Genomic DNA, 26,531 nt, shown 5'->3' with positions numbered 1-26,531 from the left:
TGCAGTTCCAAAGGCATGCTTCAGCAGGACAGCAAAGAAAATCCCAAACAAGGTCGGCGCACCTTACGTTCCAGGTGCCCAGCTTTAGGGCAGGAGTTTTCTGTTTTCGGTTGTATGGTGCAGAGTTGTCAATCCGCTTGTCGGTTTTCACCCTAAACCCCACGCACCCCGTGAGGTTCTGTGGCGAGGCAACACCTTACAACATATACATATATTGTGTGTATCTATTATATAGATACACACACACGCACATATATATATATATACACACACATTATGTGTGTGTGTGCGTGTGTGTGTGTATACAGTATACATGTAATGTTACATATATATGTTATGTATATATTATATATATTTATATTATATGTATAAAGTGTGTGTGTATATATATATATATACACATATATATATACACACACATATGTGTATGTGTGTCTGTATACATGTATATATGTGAGTGTGTGCATATATGTGTATATATATATATATACACACACACTATATGTGTGTGTATGTATATATACGTATATGTATATAGTGTATGTATGCATATATATATACACACTATATATTTACACGCGCGCACACGTAACATAGCACTATTCTGTTAGGCATGGACTGTAGGGTTAAAAACTACATCTCCCAGGATCCTGCGCGCACGGTAAAGGCGTGTGCTGTTCAACAGGTTTCCGAACCTTCCCCTCGGAAAGAGACAGACAGGAGTGGCGGCCAATCGGGTGTCGGGGAGAAGTCACTATTGAAAGTACCGGGAAGATCCTTATGCGGCCATGGAGCAGGCGGTAGGGGTGCTGGAGGGGGGCGGACTGGGGATGGGGGCGACTCTTGGGGGGCGACTCACCCCTCTGTTTGGTGTCTCCTTCTCCCCTAGCCGGACTCCTGCCCCAGCAGCGACTCAGAGCAGGAGGGCCCCCCCAAGAAGCCCCCCCAGAAGCGGCGCCGCCTGCTCAGTGGCTCCAGCCTGGTGCCCACCGTGCCCGTCTACTCCAACAAGGTGGGCAGAGGACCCGGGAGTCCTGGACCCCCCCCCCCCGCTCCTCGGAGGAGGCGCCCAGCTCCAGACCACTGCTGGCTGAGCTTCTTCCTCCCTCCTCCTGCGGAACAGCTGCTGTTCTTGTGGCTACTTTGTTTTCATTCCGCTCTGCTGGCTGCGCAGCCCCAGCAGGGCATGAGTGGCGCTTGCAGGAAGACAGTTGCAAGTGTGAACGGTGCAGCCACTTAGAACAGTGCTTCTCGGCCAGTGCACGGGCACCACCAGTGGGTAGGGTCCTTGGGGTGGTGTCTGGTGGTCCTCGCGGGACCCCTGAACGCTGCCACTCAGCAGCGAGACCAGGAATGTGACACGACAAACAAGCAGGAGGCTCCAGAGCATGCTTCAAAAAGCCCTCCCTGAGCCTCTTACTGGTGCTTGTCACATCACATCTGGCCTCCCAACTGGTGGCACTTCGAACTAGGTGGACCGTATGAGGTGGTACGGCGGAGGACAAACCTTGAGAAACTCTGACCTAGAAGAAGGGAGGCTGAGATTGCTGGTCCCTTGTCTCACTTTGCCAAGAAACTACTTCTTCCTTTAGTTTCAAGGGAGTCCGGGTCTTCAGGACCACAGTGTCCATTCCCTTGATGTAGATGGAGATAAAGCTAGGAGACTTCTGTAAAGCTCAGGGCGCAGTCCTTCCCAACTTTCCAGCACTGACATAAGGGCAATGCAACTCTGAGGTAAGGGAGCAAACATCGCCTTACCTTGAGGAGGCCTCTGTAACTGCCCCCCAACTGCAGGATGCAGCACATGCCCCACTGTCACAGCTATGCCAGTGCTGGAAAGTTGGTTAGGATTACACCCTAAGTGACTTGCTGCCTCTCTGTCTGGAAGAGGCCAGATTCCTCCTGCCCTCTTTGCTCTGGAGTCTGGCTCCTTGACCAACAGACTCTAACAAGTCTGGGGAAAGAACCATAGCCTTCTCCATGGAAGGCACTGGTCCTTTCTGCCCTTTTTTCCCCCAGGGCCAACGTCCTTCTGCAGTCCTAGTTGGATTGCTGAATAATCCCTTACCTTAGAAGACATCCTTTAGTTTGAAAGCCTCCTGCTTATTACAAAAATCTTTGCCCTGTAGAATTCCACAAAGGTTTCAAATGCTTGCTTTTCATCATAGACTTGCTTCGCAAACACTGCAGCTCTATAGCGTCCCTTGTTTTTTGAGAATTTGATTCAGAAATCCTCCTTCGCATCCCATCCTCAATCAGTGCACTCTCTGCTATTTTGCCAGAGCTGAGAAAAGAATCTTTGAGTGCTAGTGCCTCACCTTAACTCCAGTGATTAATCCATCATCTTTTTTTCCTAATTACCCTTCTGCAAGAACATAAGAAGATCCCTGCTTGAACAGGCCAAGGGCCCATGTAGTCCAGGTTCCTGTATCTCACAGTGGCCCACCAGATGCCTCAGGGAGCACACAAAACCTGCATCCTGGTGCTACTCCCTGGCATCTGGTATTCTGAAGTCGTCTACTTCTAAAACCAGGAGGCTGCATATACCCATAATGGCTCGTAACCTGTGATGGACTCTTCTTCCATCAATCTGCCCAATCCCCTTTTAAAGGTATCTAGGCCGAGTGCCATAACCACATCAAGGAGTTCTACAGATTAATTACCTGCTGGGTAAAAAAATATTTTCTTTTGTCTGTTCTAACCCGACACTCAATTTTAATCTATGTCCCCTGGTTCTGGTGTTGTGTGAGAGGGAAAAGAACATACCTACACCCACCCTATGCATCCCCTGCATAATTTTGTACATCTCAATTATATTTTATTTATTTATTTTTCCACATTTTTATACCAACAAGGAGCTCAGGGCAGTGTACACAGCTGATCCCCTCCTTTTGTCCTCACAACAACCCTGTGAGGTAGGTGAGGCTAAGAGAAAGTGACTGGCCCAAGGTCACCCAGGAAGCTTCATGGCTGAGGGGGGATTTGAACCTGGATCTTCCAGGTCTAAGTCCACCTCCCAAACCACTACACCACCCTGGCTCCCCCTGAGGTATCTTTCTTCTAGACCAGGGGTGTCCAAAGTTTTTGGAAAGAGGGCCACCTCATCTCTGACACAGTGTCGGGGGCCGGAGAAAAAAATAATTAATTTACATTTAAAATTTGAATACATTTACATAAGTACACATAAATGAATATATTAAAGATGAACTTATATGAATGAATGAAGGTCTTGCAATAGCTCAAGGCCTATAAAAGGCCTTGTACAAAGCAAGGCTGGCCTTTCCTTTGCTGCTGCTACTGAATCACAGATGTGAAACAGCAAGCAGTGGAGGAAGCCATCATCCCACAGCTCATGCGAGAGATCAAACAGTCGCTGTTACGCTGAGAGCAGTTGTGTTGGTCCAGTGTGGGCTCCAACAAATCTCTGGAGGGCCAGAGGCTCATTGGAGACTGGGGACTCCCTGAGGGCCACATTGAGAGGCCTCGAGGGCCGCATGTGGCCCCAGGGCCAGGGTTTGGGCACCCCTGTTCTAGACTGTAGAGCCCTAAACACTGTAACCTTTCCTCATAAGAGAGGTACCCCAGCCCAGTAATTATTTTGGTTACTCTCTTTTAGACCACTCTTGTGTATCAAAACTAGAAGCAATCCTGAGTTCTCTTCTCCTGCTTCCTTTCCCTTTCTCCCCAGGTTCAGAACAGTCTCCAGCTGTTCCCTGAATCTTTGAAGTTGCCAGTTGAAGCCCCAGCACTATCCCCCCCACCTCAAGTTGTTGGCATCTCTGATGTTGAGGAAGAGGCAAAGGCTTCTACAGAACAAGGAGAGCAAGAGCCAAGGTCTGCTTTCTTCTCTTGCTCCCCCGTGTCTTTTACCTGCTCAGGAATCACCAGTTGATAACCTAATCCTATCTGGTTTCTCCACTCAACAGGTGTCCAGTACTTTCACCTTCACCTCCACCACCACCACAACTAAGAAAGCGGCACCATGGAACCCCGTAAGAGCCTAGAGTGGGGTTGCATGGATTACAGGGTTACATGAAGTGTGGATGTGGAAAAGGATCCTACATTTTGTGATACAGGAATGGAGTGTGTGATACCTGGTAACTCCAGCAAAGCTTGTTTGTGTGGGCAAGTGTGAGACATCTCTAATGCATTTTTCACCTATGTGCTCTGCACTGGGACCACCTGAAACTGGTGCATGCTCAGTGATGTCATACTGAAAATTGCACAGGTCTGAAGAAGGTTGTGCTCCCTACATCATTTTGGCATGAGACAAAATCATATGTGGACAGAGTTCTTGTGAATTGGACAGAATAACATGTCGCCATGGCCAGAACATCCCAAACCACTTCTTCAATTGACTGACTTGTGGTGTTCTGTTCTTATATTCTGCAGTAGATCAGAATCTCAGGTGGCTGAGGGGGGCTGAGGCCGGGAGCCAGAATGTGGAATTGCTCCCACTAGGGTTGCTAGTGCATAGCTGTGTTCCACTGTTGATCACTGTACAACACTTTTAGGTTTACAAAATTGGATATCCATCTTTGTCATAAACAGTTTGTTCAGTGTACTTCCTTTCAAAAGGCATGTGAGGTAGGTCGGTGTTCTTGTTTAAAACATAGGGAACAGAGGCTGAGATTGCTTTAGCCAGAGAAGGCATGACAGGCCATTCAAGTAATGTCAAGACGAGATTGACTGTTTCCTTTCTGCTTCTCACTCTGATCTATTTCTCATTTCTTTCTTTTTCCACTCTCCCACTCCTGCCTCAGAGTCTTTGTTCAAAAACTGAGGCATCTGACCTCCTCCCTCTCAGCTGCCAAGAAGAGCTTGCAGGGCCAGGGCTTAGGGGCTGACGAAGACGATGTGATTGTGATTGACACAATGGAGCCCTCGGAGTCGCAAGAGCTGGTGCTGAAAATCCGGTGCCGGACCGACATCCACAGATTATCAATTCGGATGGTGAGCTGCCTTGACATCAGCTTCCTTTCCTTAGGAATCCTGCCCTCGTCTCTATTTTGCTGTTGTCACTCTGGCTGGCTTATTCTTGTTTCTCCTGTTCTCCCACCAAGCCTCCACCCCAATGCCTCCATATAGGTCCAAGTCATTGTTGTCATCTTCCTTCTTTCCCGAAAGAACTTCCTGTAAGCACCTGCCTTGGCCTGTACCCCAGTGCAAAATTGTGATACCCTCGGGAATAGCATAATTAGAAAAAAATGCTGTGTCAGTCGTCCTGGGTTGTGGTATATTCCCTGTGGCCCATGGCATTGAATCTCTCCAACACAACTCCTGTCTTCACACACTATAGACGGACCCTCTTCAGCAAGTTGCTGAACACATGGGACAGACGCTGAAGGTTCACCCCAGCAGAATACTTCTCCTGCTCCGAGATCGTGAACTTCCAGCTGAAGCCACTCCACGTGGGTTGGGCCTGGGTGTGGCTGATATCATTGGTTAGTAGTTGAGGAGTCCTGCTATTTCCATAATGCTTGAGTTTCTTTGTTCCACTATTGCCATCCTGTCCTCCCTGCTGGTGTTACTTGCTCACTTGTTAACTTAATTGTGTGTGCATATTTTTTACCCTTCCTACTAACCGAGGTTCTCAGGGCCACTTACCATTGTCTATTTCATTTTAAATCAAGATGTTAGTGCTTCTTGCTAGATCCAACTTCCTTGCCCTTGCCTCTGCTGAAGTCTTGTGAGGTTCCTATCAGCAGAGGCAAAAGGTACAGGATAGGAGCACAGACCTTTCTCCAGTTCTAAGATGTTCCAAGTTCTCAGATTGGAGATATGCTGAGATGCCGTCCTCCACATTCCATCAACATTTGATCTTGACTTGGTTGGGACATGGAAGAGGACCTCTTCTGTGGCTGAGCCCATACTTTGAAACTCCTTTATTAGAGAATCTTCTTTATTAGAGAGGACTTTTTGCTGCTGCACAAAGCTTCTAATTTGTAACATTTTTGGTTTGTTGGGTATTTTTTTTAACTGCTGTTGATTTGGTAGGGTTCTGTCTAGTGTGAGGATTACCTGCTGCTTGGATGCCTGTAATTATGGTGAATTTTATCTGCTGTCTGAAATTTGTATGCGTTTTAATATATCTTGTTATCACTGAACATTATTTCAATTGAATGGCTGGATATGAACTTGTTGAGCTGCCGCTACTGCCTGCTTTCTGGGCCTTTGCATGGTGAGAGGAAACATTCCTGAGCTCATTGCTGAAGCAGCCAGCTGTTAGTTCCTGATGTCCCACTTGTCTTCCCAACAACCACAACCCTGTTGCTCTCCTACCTAACTCCTCAGCTCTACTCTTCAACTTTTCTTCATGGATGTCTTGCAGACTGCATAGTAGAGACAACTAGCGAAGAGAGTGATGACTCTGGGAATCTGCAGCTTAGAGTACAGGGGAAAGACAAAAGCTCCCAGATGGAGATCACTGTGCAGAGGGTGAGAGGATTGAAGGTGGGCAAGATGGGTTTCTGTTTTGGTCTGGTGAATATTACAGCTGCCCTTCGTCTTTCTTGCAGGGGGAGCCATTGCAGGCACTGATGACTCGCTACCGTCAAGCCCAAAACCTTGGCAGACACAAACTTTCCTTCTATTTTGATGGACAGTGTTTGGCAGAAACCTGGACCCCACAAGAGTTGGGGATGGAGTCTGGTGATGTCATTGAAGTGTGGAACTAGAAGAAACCCTTTCCTCTCAAAGAGACTGTGTGTTCATGGAATCTCATTGTCTCCTCCAAGATCCTACTTAAAAAAAACTTGTTTTGTAACCCTGAATGCACTTAATGTGGGAGAGATACCCTAACTTCCCTTAAGTTTGGGCAGGTGTGGTGGGGGAATTCTCAACACTTTCTGCTCATTCTTCTCCTTTTTCAAAGATATATATATATATATATATATATATATATATATATATATATATATATATAAAAAATTCTACTCCAGTTTTACCCAATTTTTTCCCTTCTCCCCTTCAGTGTTTAGAATCATTTAATAAAATCAGACGCTGTTACTGATCCCATCCACTAACTTGGGGTGTTGTGAAAATAAATGGGGATCTGGCATTGTGGGTAAGACACAAATGTTGGGGACCAGTATGCGTTGAATAACTTAATTTCCCTTTAAGTTTGTCTTTTCTCTTCGTTTATGTTTACTTTAGTTGTATAGCAACTTTTCTGTAATTCTCAGACTTTCTCAGAGCAGCTCCAAGATACTGATTTTGGACTAGGCAGAGTAAGTTTAATAAATTATGATAGGGTACCATTGAACAATCCTGTGCACACTTACTTGGGAGCAAGCCCCATTGACTACAATGGGGACTTATTTCATGCACATGCATAGGCTTGGGCTGAAGTCTAACAAGTCCACATAAAAGTCTAATGTTTTTTAAAGACATCTTAAACAAGGAAGTAATTTTTGCACTCTTTGAAGGTGTTTACCTGTTCTTTCATCTCAAATTATCTCATCTTCAACCTAGTTTTTTACTAATTCAAAGACTTTTAATAGGTTGAGGTGAGAGGATATGCTGGGTTCCAGTTGTGCCTCCAACCTGATCTCAGGAGCTCATATGGAAACAAAAACAAAATAAATCCTTTGAAATATATGCTTCATAACACTATTTTTGTCTTTGCAAGCAGGTGGAAATATTAATTTATTCAAACACCTCAGGGCTTTCAATAACAATCTTGTTCTTTCCTGTACTTTTTGTGGGTTTCCATTTATTAAGTTTCTTTCTTGGTTCTGTAACAGACGTGACTATTATTGAAAGAAAGTTTGTCTCATAGGAGGGTGCCAAAAATTTATGGTAGTATGCCACTGATTACTGTTGGCTAAATCTAGTTGTGGAGGCCTGCACAACTAGATTTCTGTCTTTATCTCACGTTGGAACTTAGGGAGGAGTACCCAGGATTCCTAGATGCTCACAGAAATTGTGAACCATCAAGCTGAAGACAACTGACTAGCTACCTTTTATTGCCTTGTCACATTATTGAAAACACCTTTGTTGTTGCACTTTGAGACAAGCCATACATGTAGAAAAGTTGTGGAATGTGTAAGGTTCCAAAAGTTGTAGAATGTGTAAGGTTCTTTCAGTTGTAGCTGGAAGTTTGTGGGTGGTCAGAAGCGGGAGTCACAAATTCTGTCTTCAGTCCTGTTGGATTCTAAAGAGAAGTGTTAGTTCCCATGGGAGGAGGAGGAGGAAGAGGTATATAGTAGGAGAGGGGTTGCTGGATTTGCCTGTTGAAGCAAAAGCAATGAAACCTTGTGGCATCTTAACAGATTTATTGTGACTTAAATTTTAAGGGGCTAGGTCAGTGGTTCTCACACTGTAGGATCCATGGTCCAGCAGTGGGTCACAACCCAATTTTTGGTGATTTGTGAAACTAACAGGGTAGATTAGGCTATATGCATCAAATATTGCTGGGGTGGGAGCTTCTACTGCCCAGTCATCATTATAGCCACAGACTCCTGAGCCTCTGGGGAATCAGCCCTTAATGGCCTCTGTACAATCTCACACATGGCATGTGCAACTATGCAAGCTATTAGGAAGTTCTGTAAAGTGAAACTTGTTTTTTAGGTTGGTCCCAGCATTAAAAAGTTTGACAACCACTGGGCTTGATCACGTATTCCACAGTTGGTATATAAGTCATGAAGGCACCAATACTTTGTGTTGGTTTTGTTGCAATTGCCAAACACTGCTTTCCCTCTGGAAACTTAACAAAGAAGGCATCAAATGTAACTACATGAAGTGCAAATTCATTAATCTAATGCAGTGTTTCTCAACTAGTTATACAGGTACCACCAGTGCAACTTGAGGTGTGGTGGTACAAGCGCGATCTCTGGACACCTGCCGCTGGTGGTACTTAGAATAGGTGGACCATGTGACATGATCTAATTTGATTAAATGGGCTCTAGTCCATGAAAGGTTCACCACCAGAAATTGGTTAGTGGGCATTTAAAATGCAGGAGGTTGGACTAGATGACCTCATAGGTTACTTCTCACTCTAAGATTCTATGCCACAAAACAAACTTGTGGGCTAGCATCCTTTCCTCTGTGTGTGTGTGTGTGTGTGTGTCAAATGGGACTCAAAACCCAAGCAATGTAGCATGTAGCATGTAGCATGTAGGTGTGTCATGCTACACTGTAGAATACTTTTCACTAATTGAATTCTGTATCCACTTGGGCTGGGCATTGTGATGGGACACACCTATGCCTACTTCCTACATTGCATTGACTTTTTTTGTCTGTCACAAAGGCAAAACTGCCCAAGCCTGTTTCCCCCTAGGCTGAGCTCTGGGAATGAGGACCTAAACATTGAAGGGAGTGCTCCATGCATGTGCTGAAAGGTGTTATTCCATGACCAGGTTGAGAACTGGATTTTATTGTGGTACATTGTAACACAGTCACACCATGAGGTGGAAGACTGGAGGGGCACTGTGATCTGAGGCTGCAATCCTAGCCACACTTCCCTGGGAGAAAGCCCTATTGACTATAATGGGACTGACTTCTGAGTAGACATGCATAGGATAAGGCTCTGAGCGAAGAAAGGTTTCATTGTAGTCAGTGGGGGCTTACTCCCAGGAAAGTGTGGATAGGACTGCAGTCTCAGAGCCCCATCCTATGCAGGTCTACTCAGAAGTAAGTCCCATTGTAGTCAATGGGGATTACTCCCAGGAAAGTGTGGATAGGATTGCAGAGAGCAGGTATGGACACTTTCCTGAGAGTAAGCCCAATTTAAGCCAATCTGAGTAGACTTGCCTAGGGTTGTGCTTTAAGTTGCTACTGGGAAAGGTGGGGGGATTGTAGCGACTGTGAGGTTCAGCGCAGGGGGTAACAATAGAAATGAATGGGGCGTGAAACTAAGACAGCTGGCTAGTTGCCATGGAGACAGCGGGGCGGTGGGTGTCATAGAATCTGCCTGGCTAGTAGGAAGAGAGGCGTACAGCGCCGCTAAGCATCCCAACCAATGGGATTCGAGGTGGGAGAGAAGAAGGCTGGTGGTGGGCTGGTAGCCACGGCAACGGAACACAGCTCATGAAAGGGAAGATCTCATTGGCTGCTCTGGAGGTGTAAGACGAGCCACGCGGGGGGGGGGAGAGAGAGAGAGAGACGAAGCAGGAAGTGACGTCATAGCAACCGCATAGCAACAGCGGCCGCCGCTCGCTGGCGGAAAAGGCGGGGAAGAGGAGGAGTCATATGTTGAGTGAGGGTTAGAGAAAAGAGCTCACGTGACTGGCCGGCGGCTCTGCTGACCGGGGAGGGCACGGTTACCGGGTCTGTTTGTGGGGGAGGGCGGTGGGGGGTGCTGGGGGTCAGGTGGAGGCACTCTCGTGGGTGAGCCTAGGGGTGGGTGTGCGTTGGGGCTTCCAGATTTAGCTACAGCCCCAGGGCAGGGCAGCAGCACAAGGGGGCTTCTCTTCCTGTCCGTGTGAGGTGGGGGGAAGGAGTAAGGCACACACACACCTCTGTCTCTCTCACACAGACTCAAACACACACACCCTGCCCCCTCTCTCTCCCACACACACCTCTGTCTCCCTCACAAACACACACCTGTCTCTCTCACACAGGCTCAAACACACACACCCTGCCCCCTCTCTCTCCCACCCACACACACACCTCTGTCTCCCTCACAAACACACACCTGTCTCTCACACAGACTCAAACACACACACCCTGCCCCCTCTCTCTCCCACACACACACACCTCTGTCTCCCTCACAAACACACACCTGTCTCTCACACAGGCTCAAACACACACACCCTGCCCCCTCTCTCTCCCACACACACACACACACACCTCTGTCTCCCTCACAAACACACACCTGTCTCTCTCACACAGGCTCAAACACACACACCCTGCCCCCTCTCTCTCCCACCCACACACACACCTCTGTCTCCCTCACAAACACACACCTGTCTCTCACACAGGCTCAAACACACACACCCTGCTCCCTCTCTCTCCCACACACACACACACACCTCTGTCTCCCTCACAAACACACACCTGTCTCTCTCACACAGGCTCAAACACACACACCCTGCCCCCCTCTCTCTCCCACATACACACACACCTCTCTCTCCCTCCCTCACACACCTGCCTCTCTCTCTCACAAACACACACACACACACCTGCCTCTCTCTCCCCCCTTCCTCACACAAACGCACACACACCCTTACCCCCTTCACACACACACCTCTGCCCCCCCTCTCTTACACACACAGACACACACCCACCCCCTCTCCCTCACACACGCCCTGGCCCCCCTTTCTCTCTCTCTCTCTCACTCACACACACACACACCCCCAGCTGCAGGTGTATCCCTAGCTTTGTTCATAACAGGCTGGCAAAGTGCGAAAGCTGGTTCTGAGGGGGAAGATGTTTTGTCTTTGTCTTTCTCCAAGTATATTTTTCTCTCCCCACTAGGATGAGGATAGCAACTCCCCTTCCCCAGGAGGGGGGTTCATGTTAAAGACATCTTCACCCCCCCCCCTCTCCAATTTGCAAGAGTCTGGAATGTGCTGACCAATTTCTCTTCTGTCCCTTCCAGTGGATCCTTCTCATCCCCGGCCATGACATCCCAGCGGCAACCCTATGGTGGTGATACAGCCCCGATCCTGGCCCAGCCAGATGACACAGAGGATGAGGAAAAAGAGGGTGTTAAGTTGGGACATGAAGTGGATGGGGAGGGAGATGTGCTGGCCCTCACAGGGATCTCCTCTCCACGTGCAGTTTTCATCGTGGGAGTCCTCTTTTTTGTCAACCTACTGAACTACATGGACCGCTTCACTGTGGCTGGTAAGGATGTTGAGGTGGGCAGGTCAGGATGGTGCCTGGGTTTTCCCATTTTCCCTCTTAGCTGTAGGTTGGCATGTAACTTGGAAAGTGAGGAGCATTCAGCCCCTAAATTCATCCCCACTTCTATGGGGCAGGACAGTTTGTCTTGTCTCACTGGTATTAACAATGCAATTCTCTTATCAGGTGTTCTCACTGACATTGAGGGTTTTTTCAGTATTGATGACAGTAAATCAGGACTCCTTCAGACAGGTGAGAAACAAAGGGTGGCTCTCTGTCTATTTTCTCTCTCTGCCTCAGAATTTTGTATTGGGAGCAGGGACAGAGTGGAAGCCACTAAGATTTCTTGTATTGCCTAACCGTTCTTTTTTCCTGGCAGTTTTCATTAGCAGCTACATGGTACTGGCACCAATTTTTGGTTACTTGGGGGATCGTTATAATCGCAAGTACTTGATGTGCGTCGGCATCACCTTCTGGTCAATTGTGACTCTCGGGAGCAGTTTCATCCCCAAGGAGGTACTGAGTTCGAAGTTTGAGGTAGTCCAGAAGTTTGGGGTAGCCCAGAAGAACTTGTCTCCTGGGCATGGGGAGGGGGCTCTGGGTTTGCCTTTGAGACCTCAACTCTTGGGATTCGTGGGACAGGGGTGGCCTGTTGGTATTGATATTATCCTTTGAAACTGGGTATTCAATCACTTTTTGGAAAGTCTTTCTTTCATTGAAGCTGTATTTCTGCTCTGCATAGTTGAACCCTAAACCCACATAGGTTTCTAGCCCATGGGAAGCCTTGTCAGGGGTTCTTGCCAGTTTGTCTGGAGGAGATTATTTGTTGCAGGCTACTGGCTGAGTGGCTCTTTACAAGCCTGCTGGGCTGAGTGCATTTAAACTGGCTTCAAACTTGTTAAACTCATGGTGTTGCAGCCCAGAAATCTTCAGCTGCATCTTTAAAAAAAAGGCAGTGGAGTAACAGCACAATACTATCTTGTGCTGGAACAGGCAGGCCAGGAGGCTTGCACTGTATCCAGCACAAGATTGGGGCCAGAATTGACTCAGCCGGAGGCACGAAGAAACTTTTCCCCTTACCCCCAGGTAAGCCACCACAGCCCCAATGGGTCACCTCAGACTTGTTCCCCCTCAGGAGGTGGCCTAACACCTCCTCTGCCTGCCCCCCAACCTAGAACCTCCCTCCCACCTCCTCCCCTGCATTGACTGAGCTCTGCCAGCACAGCCTTCCCTCCCCAGGTTGGCACAGAGACTGGATGCATATCCTTTTGCTGGCCCAGCCAACACACAAGGAGGTTCAAATGTGCTTTACGGTACATTTGCAACACTCCTGGGCTGGCGCAAGGGTCTTGCACTGGCCTAACACAAGGATAGGATTGCGCCTTAAGTCTCATTGAACACAGTGAGTCTTACTTCACAGTAACCTTGCATAGGATTGCACAGAACTGAAATCCTGAGAAGCAGTTAGGAATGCTTCACAAAGAACTTTTGGATCACACACACGACTGTAACCCCTAGAGTTCCTCAGGGAAGGTTATAGACATTTATAGAAACAAAATGTGTCCTATACCTTTAGTATTTGTCTGTTTTTCTCACTTCAGCGATTCTGGCTGCTGCTGCTGACGCGAGGCCTGGTGGGTGTAGGAGAGGCTAGCTATTCAACCATTGCCCCCACCATTATTGCTGACCTGTTCCTGGGTGACCGGCGATCCCGAATGCTCAGCATCTTCTATTTCGCTATACCTGTGGGCAGGTGGGAATATTTTGTGTACCCATAGATTTGGAGCATGTCCTCTTTATTAAATGTAGTTGTTTACTGTAAATCAGAAGTTAATGGTTTGCAATGGTGCATATTAATAACTTGTAGAATGTACTCTGCCAGTGACCCAAATTAAGTTTTAATTAGCCCATGCAGAGGTTGGAGAGCCTACTTGGATGTGGGTCTGACTGCTCTCCTTTTCTCCCCTGCAGTGGGCTGGGCTATATTGTGGGGTCAAAGGTGAGAGACGTGACTGGCGACTGGCACTGGGCCCTGCGGGTAAGTAGGGTGGAGGTGTCAACTACATTTGTCAGCATGTTACGTGTTATGATCATTATAAATTTTTACAGTCCCCCTTTGAGATAGTAAAACTGCTTCTTCCATAAAATGGTAATGCACGCGTCCTGCCACCATACAGGCTGCTTTGTTTCTCTCTCTTTCGGTGCCCCAATCAGATCATCTTCTATATTCTCCCCTGCAGGTGACTCCTGGCTTGGGGATAGTGGCTGTGGTGCTGCTGGTTACTGTGGTGCGTGAACCACCCCGGGGAGCTGTGGAGACACACTCTGATGCCCCCTTGCGGTATACCTCATGGATAACTGACCTCCGGGCCCTCATCCACAAGTGAGTAATGTAGGAGAGGTTTAATTGGCTCCTGTGGCATATTCAGATCATCCCCAAGTTATGAATGTTTGATTTGCAAATGCGCTCGGTCAGGGCTTTGAAGCAGGCACAGCTGTGAAGACAGTCGGCAAAACAGACTACAGAAGCTGCTCGGATACAGTCCAGCAGCTCAGGAACTTTTACAATAGCAACCCCTTGCTGTAGCAATGGGAAAAAACAGCAGCTTGGTAACATTGAAAATCTGGGGATTCCTGGGAGCAGAAAGGAGTATGGCTGACTGGGCTCAAGGACAGCTGAGATATTGCAAAGTGCAGGGGATCACTGTATGAGAGAAAGTGGGCCTTGTATGGAGACAACAGCAGCATGACACAAAACCACCACCTTTTACCACTTCCAAGTAGGAAAGGGGGGAAGGGAGGTTTAAAGCAGAGTTTGATCAAGTCTTCTTGCAGCTGCCATCTGTTCAAAAAGCAAATGAAGAGCAAATTTTACATTCTAAATCTTATTTAGGCTGAACCCCACAGGGTTCAGTTTTGTCTCCCATGCTATTTAACATCTACATGAAACCACTGGGAGAGGTCATCTGGGGATTTGGAGTGGGATGCTTTCAATATGCTGATGACACCCAGCTCTATCTCTCCCAGATTCCAGGGTGCCAGTTGGGGTCCTGGAGCGCTGTCTGGAGGCTTTGGGAATCTGGATGAGGGCTAACAAGCTGAAATTAAATCCGGATAAGACAGAGGTTCTCCTGGTTTGGAAATCCTCAGTGCAGGTGGTGGAGTATCGGCCTGCACTGAAAGGGGTTGCACTCCCCCTGAAGGAGCAGGTCTGCACCTTGGGGGTCCACCTGGACTCACAGCTGCTCCTGGATTCTCAGGTGGCAGCTGTGGCGGGGGGGGGGCTTTACTCAGCTTTGTCTGGTGTGCCAGCTGCAGCTGTACTTGGATCTTGCAGAGCTGGCCACGGTGATTCATGCCACAGTGACATTGAGGTTAGATTATTGTAACACGTTCTATGTGGGACTGCCCTTGAAGATGGTTTGGAAACTGCAACTAGTGCAAAATGCAGTGGCCCATGTAGTTTCTGAAGGTAGGCAGTTTTGACTCTGTGGGGCCGCTTCTCCAGCGGCTGCACTGGCTGCTCATTTGTTTCTGGGCCCAATTCAAGGTGCTGATTTTGACCTTTAAAGCCCTATACTGCTTGGGGCCAGGGTATCTTGGAGATCACCTACTCCCATACAATCCATCTGCTTAGGTTATTGGAGAAGGAAGGTACATGGGGCAGCAGCAAGAAATAGGGCCTTCTCAGTAGTGGCACCATGAAACTCTCTCCCCTTTGATTTACGAACTGCTCCCTCTCTTGAAACTTTCCAGCAAGGCCTGAAGACATTTCTTTTCAGACAAGACTTCTGAGTTCCAGGCCTTCTTAACATCTTTTTTTACATCTTACACCTTTTAACATCCGTTTACAGGCTTGGGGCCTTTTTATAAACTGCTGCTGTTCGCTCTTTTTACACCTTTTTGTCTGATCACTGTTTTTAAGATGCTTTTGCTATTAATGTGTTTTTTATCTTGTTTTTAAATCATGTTTTTAATTGTTTAACTACTATTGTAAGCCACCTTGGGTCCCTTTGGGGAGAAAGGTGGGGTATAAACGTAGTAAGTAAATAAATAAATAAATTTGATTGATGTGATTAAATGCCAGGACCAAAGAAACTTATGAGAGTACCCTTTATGATGATGTCGCTTTGGCCCAGCTAGTCATCCAAAAGTTGTACCTTTGCCCATAGACAAGTCTGGAATTACACAGTCTCCCTGAGTTATGGCAGCTGTGTTGGCTCTTCTGTGCAGGTGCAGTAGTCCTTCAGTGGTGCTTTCTGGACTTGTAAGAACCAGATGTTTCAACTTAAGTGCAATTTCTGGAGCCTAACATGTACTTAAGTAGGGGACATTGTATAAGATCCTGCCCTTCTAATCAAAATTGCTCTGGACTAGCTTCCTGTCCTTCATGGTGAAAGGGCAACAAATGGAAGTGAAATGAGCTGCTTGAGGAGCTTGTGCAGGGTTTTTTTCAAAGCAAGAGTGAACAGGCCCCTGCTGAATCCCTTCGGCCAGTGTCTTTCAAGTAGTGTTCAGAGAACTTCGGAGAGCTTCAATAAGAAGATCAGAAATGAAAGACAAACCTCGCATGAAAAGTATTCTTGAAGGTAGAAAGTTGAAGGCCATTGTTTTAAATCCTTGTGTGGGAGTTAGTCTTATTGGCAAGTGTGTAGTAAGTAGAGGTGGGAGAAAAGTTGTGTATATTGCAATTTCAATGTTTTCCAAAGCTGGAAGTGCAGAAAGTGGTGTTACGTGTTTTAAAAATTTACAGTATAAACTATAATCTGTAAAAGTGTACTAGGTTGGTGGTATAGTGTTGGCTGATGCAGCCACTGTCATTACCCCATTAAATAATAAAAGTCAAATAAAGTGGATTTATTTTTTCACAGATGTTGGGTTTTTTAATCAAAATGAGAAATGCAGAAAGCAGTGTTTCTATTTCATTGTCACTGTTTTCTCCCACCTATGTGAAGTGTTATTTAAGACAGCCTGTATGCTCCATAAACAGCTTCCAGTGCTTTAGAGTGATTTTTTTTTCTTTTACTATAATTTACTAATCTGGAGAGATGCCTTAGTTAGGCCCACTAGCTCTTTGTCCTCTCCTAATATGTTGCAAACCCTGATTTCTTTCCTAAAGATTGATCGTCATGCCGGTAGAATATCAGTCACCTATGCTGGTCATCATCGCATTTATTGCTGAAATAACTTACCTGTTTGATTGGGCCCTGGGATGACATGCTTTGAACTGATTTGAAGTATTTTGCTGTAGGAATCTTTGGGGATAATGTGTATGTTCACATCCTTTCTTTCTCCTTGACCATTAGCCGCAGTTTTGTGCTGTCATCACTGGGCTTCACAGCTGTGGCCTTTGTAACAGGCTCCCTGGCTCTCTGGGCACCAGCATTCCTGTACCGCTCACGCCAGGCCACTGGAAGCCCCCCACATTTGGGCAACTCTGATAGGTGAGTTAACAGAGGGAGGCCACAGTTAAAGGTGCTCCAGGTTGGGTCGGTTTTGGAGCATATTAACCCAGTTGTGAAGGATTTCCCTTTTTGCTCTTTTTGACACTACTTTTCTCATCTTTCTAGTGTTGTGGCAAAGAGAATGAAGGGCAAATCGGGAAGTCCTTTATTTGAATTTCATCTTGGCATTAAATTCACTTGATGGCTTTAGGCAAACTACTATTTCAGCCTCCGCCTGCTGTCTGGAGAAAATCATACTTGACTAACTTGTAGGGTTGCTGTAATGAAAACAAGCTAATGTATGTGAAGGTTTTGGACACTCTTATTATGTGTTACGTAAATATTGTATATCTTGTTTCTGCAGCCTCACCTTTGGCATCATCACATGTGTGACTGGCGTGCTGGGTGTCAGCAGCGGGGTGGAGATTTCCCGGCGTTGGCACCGCACCAATCCCCGAGCCGATCCCCTGGTGTGTGCAGCTGGACTGCTTGGCTCTGCCCCTTTCCTGTTCCTGGCGTTGGTGTTTGCTCAGAGTAGCATCACTTTCACTTATGTGAGTTTATCTGTCACTTTAGTGGAGTCCCTGGATGCTGCCAGCTCTCTTATGGCATGGTGGTACTTCCTTCCTTCCTAGTATATTTTTGTATTTTTTGTGTGTGGCTTTGAAACATCTTAGAAATGTAGTATGGGGAAAAAAATTTTTTAAGCCAAATCTTTGTCCTGCAGGTGTTCATCTTCATTGGCGAGACCCTCCTTTCGCTCAACTGGGCCATAGTGGCTGACATGCTACTGGTGAGGATATGGCAAAGTATTATAATTGCAAACCTACATGATTTCCCCTTCCTCTTGCCATTGGTGACTGACTGCATCAGCTTGGAGATGCGTGAGCATCCCTGAAAAGAGCTGCTTCTTGTCTTCTAATGGGCTCACAACTGTGTGCATTATTTGGTGAAATTGTCCCAGAGACTAGTATAGTTCTGTCTTAAATTCAGTAAGTACCCTTGAGAAAGCAACTGTTTCTCCATTTCCCTCTTCCCACCCCATCTCCCAAGCGGCAACCATAAAATAACTATTGGCAGTGCATTAGGCACTGCAAAAAGGCACTACACTATTATTAATACTGATGGATTTCCAGAGGGCTAGCCATGTCCTTCTGTTGCAGTAAACATAACAGTCTAAGGCAGTGGTTCTCAAACTCTCTGGGAGAGTTTGAGAGCCACTAAGTTCTTGCGTGGGCAGGATGGGGAAGGCAGCAGGGGCGGGGGAAGGCAGTGGCACGATCCCCAGGTTCGAGCCGCTCAGGGGGGCTGCAGGGGGTGTGGGGAGCCTGGCGCAGCCTGCAGCAGTGAAAGTAGATGCGGAGCGATTGCGCGCCACTTCCGCTTTAGCAGAGGCAGGGCACGATCGCTCCACATCTACTTTCACTGCTGCAGCAAGCCCTGCTGCAGGTTGTGCCGGGCTCCCCCTACCCCCAGGAGGCTGCAGGGGCTTGGGTATGTGTACCCAAGCCCCTGCAGCCCCCCTGAGCGGCGTGATCCTGGGGATCGCACCGCTGCCTCCTCCTTAAGGGGGCAGGGGCCAGGGCCCGCAGGCTGGGGCGTTGCTACGCCCCAGTGTGAAAAGCCCTGGTCTAAGGACTGGCAGTGCAATCTGAGGCCACAGTAGATAGGCTACCGAGTTGGGTAAACTTGTAGTCTATATCCTATATTATACTAATCCAGCACAAACTGAGCAGAGCCAAGAAGAGCATTGGACATCCCAGACAGGTGCAACCCAGACAGCCTCTCCTCCACCACCTATGGCAACCCTCTCAGCTCATGCCAGTCATGGGGTGGTATGCTCACAATGCACCCCCATGGGCAGTGGTTGAAAGGAACAAATTGGTGCACAGCATGGACGTTTCCCCTTGATATCCAAGCATGTGCATGCACATGCACATGCCTGACTTTCAAGTGCCTTTATTATAGAAGCTTCTGTGGCACAGGCATCAAGAGGGCAAGAAGCAGCCAAGAACTCCAGCACTTGAGAGCCTGAATTCACTTTCACTATTTGCACAAACACACTGCCAGGTATACTTTTATTACTGTAGCAAACCATGGAAAGGAGATTGTTCCTGTGGGAGAGGGCAGGCAGGTATATAGAAGAGAAACATTCCTCTCCAGGGGAATGGTTCACATGCCTGTTGGGAGAGCTCCTCAAGAGGAGAGAACATTTTTGTCAGGAGAGGAACTGGGACAAGCCCCAACTGCACTCAAGCAAACAGGAATGTTCTTAATTCACTACATAGAGATCCAGGCAAGCCAGATTCAAGTTCAGCCAGCAAGAGTGCTATAAGACCAAACTCAAGTTTTGCATAACTGTTCAGAAACGCCTATGGTCCTGTAGATTCACAATGATCAGCCTCCAGGGCACAATAGAAAACATTCCAAGAACACCTCATTGAGTATTCAGCTTTCTGCAGTACCCCTTCCAGGCACGTATTCAGACATACAGGTCCTGCCTATGGAGTAACACAGTGGAAGAGTACATATGTTTTGTAAGGGAGGCTACAAGTTCAAATCCAACATGTTCCTCCAAGCCCGTTTTCTTGGGAGCGCACAAGACACAGGTGTGTCTGACTGGGTGTCTGTAGCTCATGAAGCAGTTGGAAAGAGCACTGCATGGACTTGTGACAACAGGGTGCTTTTTGCATCCTACACATTTTCTTGAACATACCTATATTGTGCTGCCTCCCCTCCCCTCCCCAACTGATTGCATCATTCTTTATGGCGTTAGCAAATTGCTTATAAACCCTGAGGTGCCTCTCCCTTTCCCTTTGCCCTGCTGGAGTCTAAAGAATAAGAGTGGGGACAATGCAGAGCCTGAGCCCTGTAAATGGAGAATCCTTGCAGAGTCCTACCCTGGTGCCAGTTCTGGTAAGAAGCAACTAGGTTTGGAGGAGAAGGGATACCTGTAGTAACAAGTGTGATCGAGTCAAATGTTTTCTTGAACTGCATCTGAGTTGGAGCAGCATCTGAAAAAGAAAGGCACAAATGGAGTTGCCATCCATCTTATCCCAGCAGGATTCCTGTGCCTTTGCAACTTGTATGATGGATAGCAGAGTAGAAGGGGTGTCTGACATCTGACTGCATCAGTTATAGCACTGTCTGTCATGCAGTTTGTAGAACAGTAAGGGCCTGTCTGGAACAAGTAGGTCAGCCACACCACAGAGGAACAATGGGAATCCAACTTGCCAGTCCTGGTTGGCACCCTGAAGGCTTCCCTTGTGGTCTGCATGGCTGGGCATGTGGAAGGTCCTGTGACTTCTGCCCTTGGGGAAAACTGCCTGTGGAGAACAAAGAGGGATTCGGGGTAGCAAGCAGTGGAGCAGTACTGCATGGTCTGTGCACTCGGTGAGTGAGAGTAGTACTACCTGAGTACATCCGCAGTAGAGCCCTGTTGTGGGAGAGAGCGCCGTACCTGACCATTATCTTTGTTCCCCTGTTGGTAGTTGCAGTGCACCTGTGTGGGAATGACTGATCTGCATGATGTGGCACTGCAGCTGTCCTGCAAAACAAGAAGGGCTTGGGATGAGCGTTAAGCTAGCAGTGGCCATGGTTGGGATCCTTTCATTCACTAAGAGCGGATACTCATCTCTGTTAGCTGTTGCAGGAGAAAAGGATAGTTTGGCAACACAACTTATTACAGATGCATTTAACCGGGCGAAAGGTGTACGTGCAAGAACTGGCAGGTGTATGTAGCATTCATACTATGAGGCATGGAATCTTTCCCCCCTTATCTGTGTGGATTGCTTTCATTATTCTTGCAGTTGTTGTAGGAATGATGGAGTTGGCTGTTTGTGTGTAGTATCCCCCTGGGTCAGAAAACCTGCACTGAGAATTCTGGGAAGGCAAGTGTTAACAAAATTTCTTGCCAGACATCTTTTGAGGGCAGTAAGTAAGTAATGGAGCACAACACAAAGCTGCGTTGTGCTCCATTTGTGTGCAAGGTCTTCTTTCTCCAGTTTCCATCTGAACAGTTTTGCTGGTGTCTGAGGGATTGTGGCATAGCCTATGCCTCTCAGAACTTTTTTTTAGTGCAGGATTATGCTGTTAATAGGCTTATTATGGCAGAAACCTTTGGTTATATGATGTGTTGTACTCAACACATGCATATATGTGTATGGACAGAAATGGGGTGAGCTTGTTACAGAGAGGTTGGAAAGCCCAGCAATGCAAGAGGAAGGTGTTTCCTATTATGTTGATGATGTGCAAAGCTGTGTTATAAAATCTGTGGGCCTCTCACTAGAGGGCACCAGTAAGTCAGCTTTATTTTCTCTACAGTACGTTGTTATCCCCACACGCCGATCCACAGCGGAGGCTTTCCAAATCCTGATGTCCCATCTCCTGGGTGATGCTGGAAGCCCTTACCTCATTGGCCTGGTAGGTACCAAGGCTAGGCTATCAGCTGGTCTTGGGTATTGTGAAGAGACTTCTGATGACTTTTGCAAAGCTTCCAAGTCATTTCACTATTCAAACTGTTCCCTTTTTCCCCTGCTGCTATTGTCTGACTCCCTTACCCCACATCTGAAACAAGCCTGGGAGTGTCAGTACAAGGATCGTATAAATGGATCTCTTGATTCATCAAATCTGGAAGAGGTGGGATGAAGAGCCTTGTAATTTTTGTTGAGACCCAGGGACAATTTGTTGCAGTGTTATGCCAAATGAACCTCCTAAGACTAAGCTCAGCTGTTGGGCTCTACTCTAGGTGTCCCCCTTTAAGGACTGAAGACATGTTTCCAGCAGGAGCTGAGCTTTTTTAAAGTCAGGCCTTAAGAGTCAAGTAGAAATCTTTGGTTTTTTTTTACTGTCATTGTCTCCCTATGTTGGGGTACATGTGAAAAGTTTTATCCTGTCTGTGAACTGCCTTGGGGACTTCTTGGTACAGAACTTGCATGCATACAATATTTTCCCATCAGCACATTCCTCCTTCTCCTGTGGTGTTGCTCAGAACTGACTTAGACACAGCCATTCTAGACGAACAGCTTTCTTGCTAATGCAGGAAAGGGCTTGAATTGTAGGGACAAATTTAGCCACTTGTTTCTTTTCCTGAAGCTAATTGCTGCTCCCTCTTGGCAACCAGCCAGTTGGCACAGAATACCTTCCACTTAAGGTGGCCTGCTTACTAGCTGTGCCTTTGCTTTTTACCTTCTGCATGTCACCTAATGATTTTGTGCATTTGCCCCAGATCAGTGACCGGATTCAGCAAGGTCATCCTGTATCGCACCTGTCACAGTTCCGAAGCCTTGAATACGCACTCATGGTTTGTGCTTTTGTGGGAGTTATTGGTGGTGCCTTCTTCCTGGCCACAGCTTGCTTCATCCAGGCAGATCGTAAGCGCACAGAGCTCTATGCACAAGGTAAACCCCCTCCTCCCCCTTACAGTGTAAAGTCCAGGAATCTTGGCTCTGTGTGACCACACCCAAGGTGTAGAAAATGGGACCTCATGATAATGCTTTGTGGAGTACCAGAGTTGCCTGAGGGTGTCTTCATACTATAGGTAAGTTGCTGGACATCTTGCTGCAGATTAACAATCCTCCCATAAGGGAATAATAAGACAGACATGATGCTACTTAGGAAGAAAAAGAGAAGCAAAGGCAGCACCAAAAATGGCCAGAAAAGTGAACTGGGGCGGGGGGATGAGCCCCAAGCAGGTGCCTCACTAAGAAACTGCTCGGATATGTTTCTCCATCAGGGAAATGCATTTACAAGGAGTTCTGTATTGGAAAGGGGTGTGCAAGAGAATGCAAACGAAAACATTTTCTTTGTGCCCTGATATGCTCTTTTCTCCCCCAGGGCAGTTCCACGAGGAGCTGGAGGGCGAAGATCGCATTGTTGTTCCACAATGTGGCCGATCAACAAAAGTCCCTGTTTCCAGCGTTCTGATTTGAACCTGTTGCCATCCTGCTCCTCTAATCTGGGAAAGGAGAATGGACTTGTGGACTCCATGCACAGTTAATCCAGAGAGTTGTCATATCCCTGTAAGGACCCAGGCATGTGGTCTTGTGGACAGCAGGGGAAGAATCGGACTTTTATGTATGAGGAATTTTTATAAAGCACAGACTTTGTCCAGAGTCCCGTGTTCTGTTTTTGTTCTGGTGTTTTCCAGATGAATGGGGTGAGATGGTGGGATCTCTCCTTGCTACACCTGCCTCCTCCACTTTGGGTGATTTAATTTTCTACACTTATACCTCAACTTTTTTCAATAATGGCACTCAAGGCAGTATATGTTGGGTTTCCAAGCATTACCCAGATTCTCACCTGGTTGGTTTCAATAAGGATTGCTGCATCATTTGCCTCCAGTCTGCATGAGAAAGGGCTTTGGCCTGCAAACAATGAGGGTAGCAGTGGAATTTTATTAGTTCATGTCTGTCAGAAAGGCAACATTCACAAGCTTTTAGATAAGGGGAAGCAAATAGAGTGGCTCTAAATCTGTCACTAATAAACTTAGGCAGGAAACTGGAAAAAGGTCCTTAGCAATTATGGAAAACACTGGTTTAGTCTTGTGACCCAAATCTTACTCAACTGAGACCAGAATTAAAGTTGTGAAGAATAACTTACGGAACTTTTAAACAAAAAGTCTTTACAATGGCGCACTCTAAGGGCTGAAAAAGTTCATTTCTGCCTTTACCCTTCCCAGACCTTCCTCAGAAGTTGGGATACTGCCTGCTTGCATTGCATAAACATTTCTGTTGGATGCAATTTAGATGCATGTGTGACAGTTGCTCATTATCCCCCTCAGTCCAAAATAGGCTGCTCTTGAATGTGTGTACCACTTTGGCTAAAAAGACACATAGTGAGGCAATATCAGACTATTGGTAATAGCTATTATTGGCTATTTTGTGCTTAGAAATTATTGCTGGATGCTGTAATAATTAAGTGGGAAATATTATGTGAACTCTTCCAAGTGTGGGGAGGTTAGAAATAATTTTTGGTGGCACTGGTTGGTTTCCCCCTGTGGTTGGTGGCTTGGCTGGCTTGCCTGATCGATCTGTTGGAGCTGCCTGTACTGCAGTCATCTTGATGAATTGTGATGGGTTCTCTTCTGTTTTCAGCCTGTAGTGCACAAAGAATGTGAATTGGGTGGCTTCCATAGCGGCTAATTCTAGAGCAGTGAATGTTTTGGTCTTCAGTGTGTGTCACTGGGGCACTTTATGAATATATTAACTGTCTTCCATTGAAGAAGACACTTGGTCCATATAGGTCAGTAGACCTTTGGAGCTACTTTTTAAAGACTAACAGGTTCATTGTGGCATAAGCTTTTTTGTAAGTCGGAGCCCCATTGGTCCAATGCATGAAGTTTTTAGGCTGTAGAATGTATACAGTGCAGTTGTGAGTATTGCCTGGGCTTATTTTGTAAACTTCTGAAATGTGCATCGAACTGTCACAGGCTGTACTTCATGGTTGTTTACCCCTCCCTGTGGTTTACAGGGTTTTTCTATACCCATGTGTATGTGTGCATATATGAATTTTAGAAATCTGCCAACTATAGAGAACACTTGATGTGTTTAATGTGAGTTGTGGCCTGTGAAAGCTTATGTCACACAAATATGTCAGACTTGAAGAGCCACTAGAGTATTTGTTGACGAATTTGGGTGTTCTTTTTATCTATGCAACGTAAGCCATGTGTTTTAGGCAACGTGTGCAATGTATAGATACAGGATTTGGTATTGGTTACAGAAATCTTTGTCCTGAGATCCTCTGCTTTCGCTTTTGTTTTGTTATGCAAGTTTTTAGTCCAGGTAGTGGCAGAGATCACTTGAAAACATGCAGATAATATCTACGGACATCTCAGCCATCTGGGAGGTGCTAAGGAAAGTTTGTGGGGGATTAGTACAGGTTGGCCTTCAGTCCTGTTTGGTGTTGCAATCATTCCCCTTGGTGGAAGTGTATATGAAACAAGTGAATATGTGCCAAATTGTTCAGGTCTGAATTTTGTGTTTTGCTTCAAGCAGAATTTGGCTTATTATACCTGCACAGTTGCACTCCTGTTTGGTAAAAAGAGGATGTCCTTCATAAGCTAGGTTTATAACCTAGGTTAGTTTAAGAGCTATGCTGGATGTTGGTGTAGAGAAGGTGTGAATTGCATCTCGGAGGGGATGGAAGAAACTCCCAGGCACCCAGAGAGAACCAGGATTAGTAATCTGTCAGCATTTTTGGATCTGCAAGTCAGCCTTTCGTCATTTGCTGGGGGGGGGGGGTTGTGTGAGAACATCATCCTGCTATAGCCGAGTGTGACTTTCGGTGTGCCACAGCTGCATGAGGGAGGGTGGTGGAGCTCTTGCTCATAGCTCTTGCACACAGTCAGCAGAGCTAAAATTCTAAAGTTCTTTCTGAATAGTAGCACTTCAGGTAGGGCATATGATGTATTTGCAAACCTACCTATGGGAAAAGAGAAAAGCATGTTGGGAGCAGGCTGAGCCCTTCTCCCCGATATGCAGTAATGTCTATGTACTGGGGAAGTTTTGTTTTCCTGGAGGCGCATTGAAACAATTTGGGTGTGGGTGGGGAAGCAAAAAGCAAGGAACATAACTCCTGCCTGAAATGGTACAGTTCAGGGGAAGCAGTGCTGCCTGATTTTTCTGATGACATAAGCTTGCTAGTCCCTGCTTCTGTGCCTGAAAACCATGCCTTCCCTCCATGTGAAAGTCTTTGGCTCTGATTTGTGAAGGTTTCTTCTCCATGTGTTCTCTTGTATCAGCTTCTTTCCTAGATGGAGTGCCTCTGTTGTGCAAGTCTAGATAACTTTTACTTGATTTGGCACCTCCATAGGAATCCTCCCCAATAAATGCTTCAGACTGCAAACCTGAGCACAGATAGCTGCGAGTAAGCCCCGTGAACTTGATGGGACTTGTTTCTTATTAAATATGCATGCAGTTACTCTGTCAGTGTCTGTTTTGGTCACCTTAGCCTGTTAATAAATAGCAGCCTGTAAATAGCCTGCATTAAATTGGGAATAATTTTAATTTTTTGGCTTTCATTGCCATAGGATGTGGTGATTGCAACAAGCTTATATAGAATTTTTTTCCCCAGTAACAAACGTGCCAAAGCAGCTTGCAAACAAAATTAGACAATAAACGTTATATATAATAATTGTCCAAATTTGGACAATAATAAAACAAAAAAGTAACAATCATAAAAGCCTTAAGTGTAATACATGGCATAACATCCGATTACTGTATGGTGTTAAAAGTCCTTAGGAATTTTAACACCATACAGTAATAGGATCTTATGCCATGTATTACACTTAAGGCTTTTATG

At 46.5% G+C, this 26,531-nt stretch overlaps 2 protein-coding genes across 3 annotated transcripts; both read left to right on the top strand.

Annotated features, from left to right (window-relative positions):
* The first annotated feature begins 709 nt into the window (after positions 1-709).
* On the top strand, positions 710-6,899 carry NFATC2IP (nuclear factor of activated T cells 2 interacting protein). The gene is made up of 8 exons (XM_066628988.1): positions 710-800; positions 890-1,012; positions 3,689-3,834; positions 3,927-3,992; positions 4,764-4,953; positions 5,300-5,444; positions 6,332-6,438; positions 6,519-6,899. The coding sequence occupies exons 1-8, from the start codon at positions 789-791 to the stop codon at positions 6,675-6,677; spliced, it is 948 nt and encodes a 315-aa protein (XP_066485085.1). The 5' UTR covers positions 710-788; the 3' UTR covers positions 6,678-6,899.
* Positions 6,900-10,182: 3,283 nt separating this feature from the next.
* SPNS1 (SPNS lysolipid transporter 1, lysophospholipid) lies at positions 10,183-23,344 on the top strand. 2 transcript variants are annotated; one of them, XM_066627501.1, is made up of 13 exons: positions 10,183-10,204; positions 11,543-11,790; positions 11,974-12,039; positions 12,167-12,303; positions 13,389-13,540; positions 13,759-13,825; positions 14,028-14,170; positions 17,094-17,231; positions 17,596-17,785; positions 17,959-18,024; positions 21,555-21,653; positions 22,459-22,630; positions 23,067-23,344. In XM_066627501.1, exons 2-13 carry the CDS (start codon positions 11,565-11,567, stop codon positions 23,159-23,161), a joined length of 1,551 nt encoding a protein of 516 aa, XP_066483598.1. In that variant the 5' UTR covers positions 10,183-10,204; positions 11,543-11,564; the 3' UTR covers positions 23,162-23,344. The 2 variants fall into 2 exon arrangements, with proteins under 2 accessions (XP_066483598.1, XP_066483596.1); XM_066627499.1 differs by having other exon boundaries at positions 10,186-10,269.
* The last annotated feature ends 3,187 nt before the right edge of the window (positions 23,345-26,531 follow it).

This window comes from Tiliqua scincoides, chromosome 5 (assembly GCF_035046505.1).
Source record: "Tiliqua scincoides isolate rTilSci1 chromosome 5, rTilSci1.hap2, whole genome shotgun sequence".
Lineage (NCBI taxonomy): Eukaryota > Metazoa > Chordata > Lepidosauria > Squamata > Scincidae > Tiliqua > Tiliqua scincoides.
Note: the sequence above shows the minus strand (reverse complement) of the source record. Positions and strands in the feature narration are given on the sequence as shown.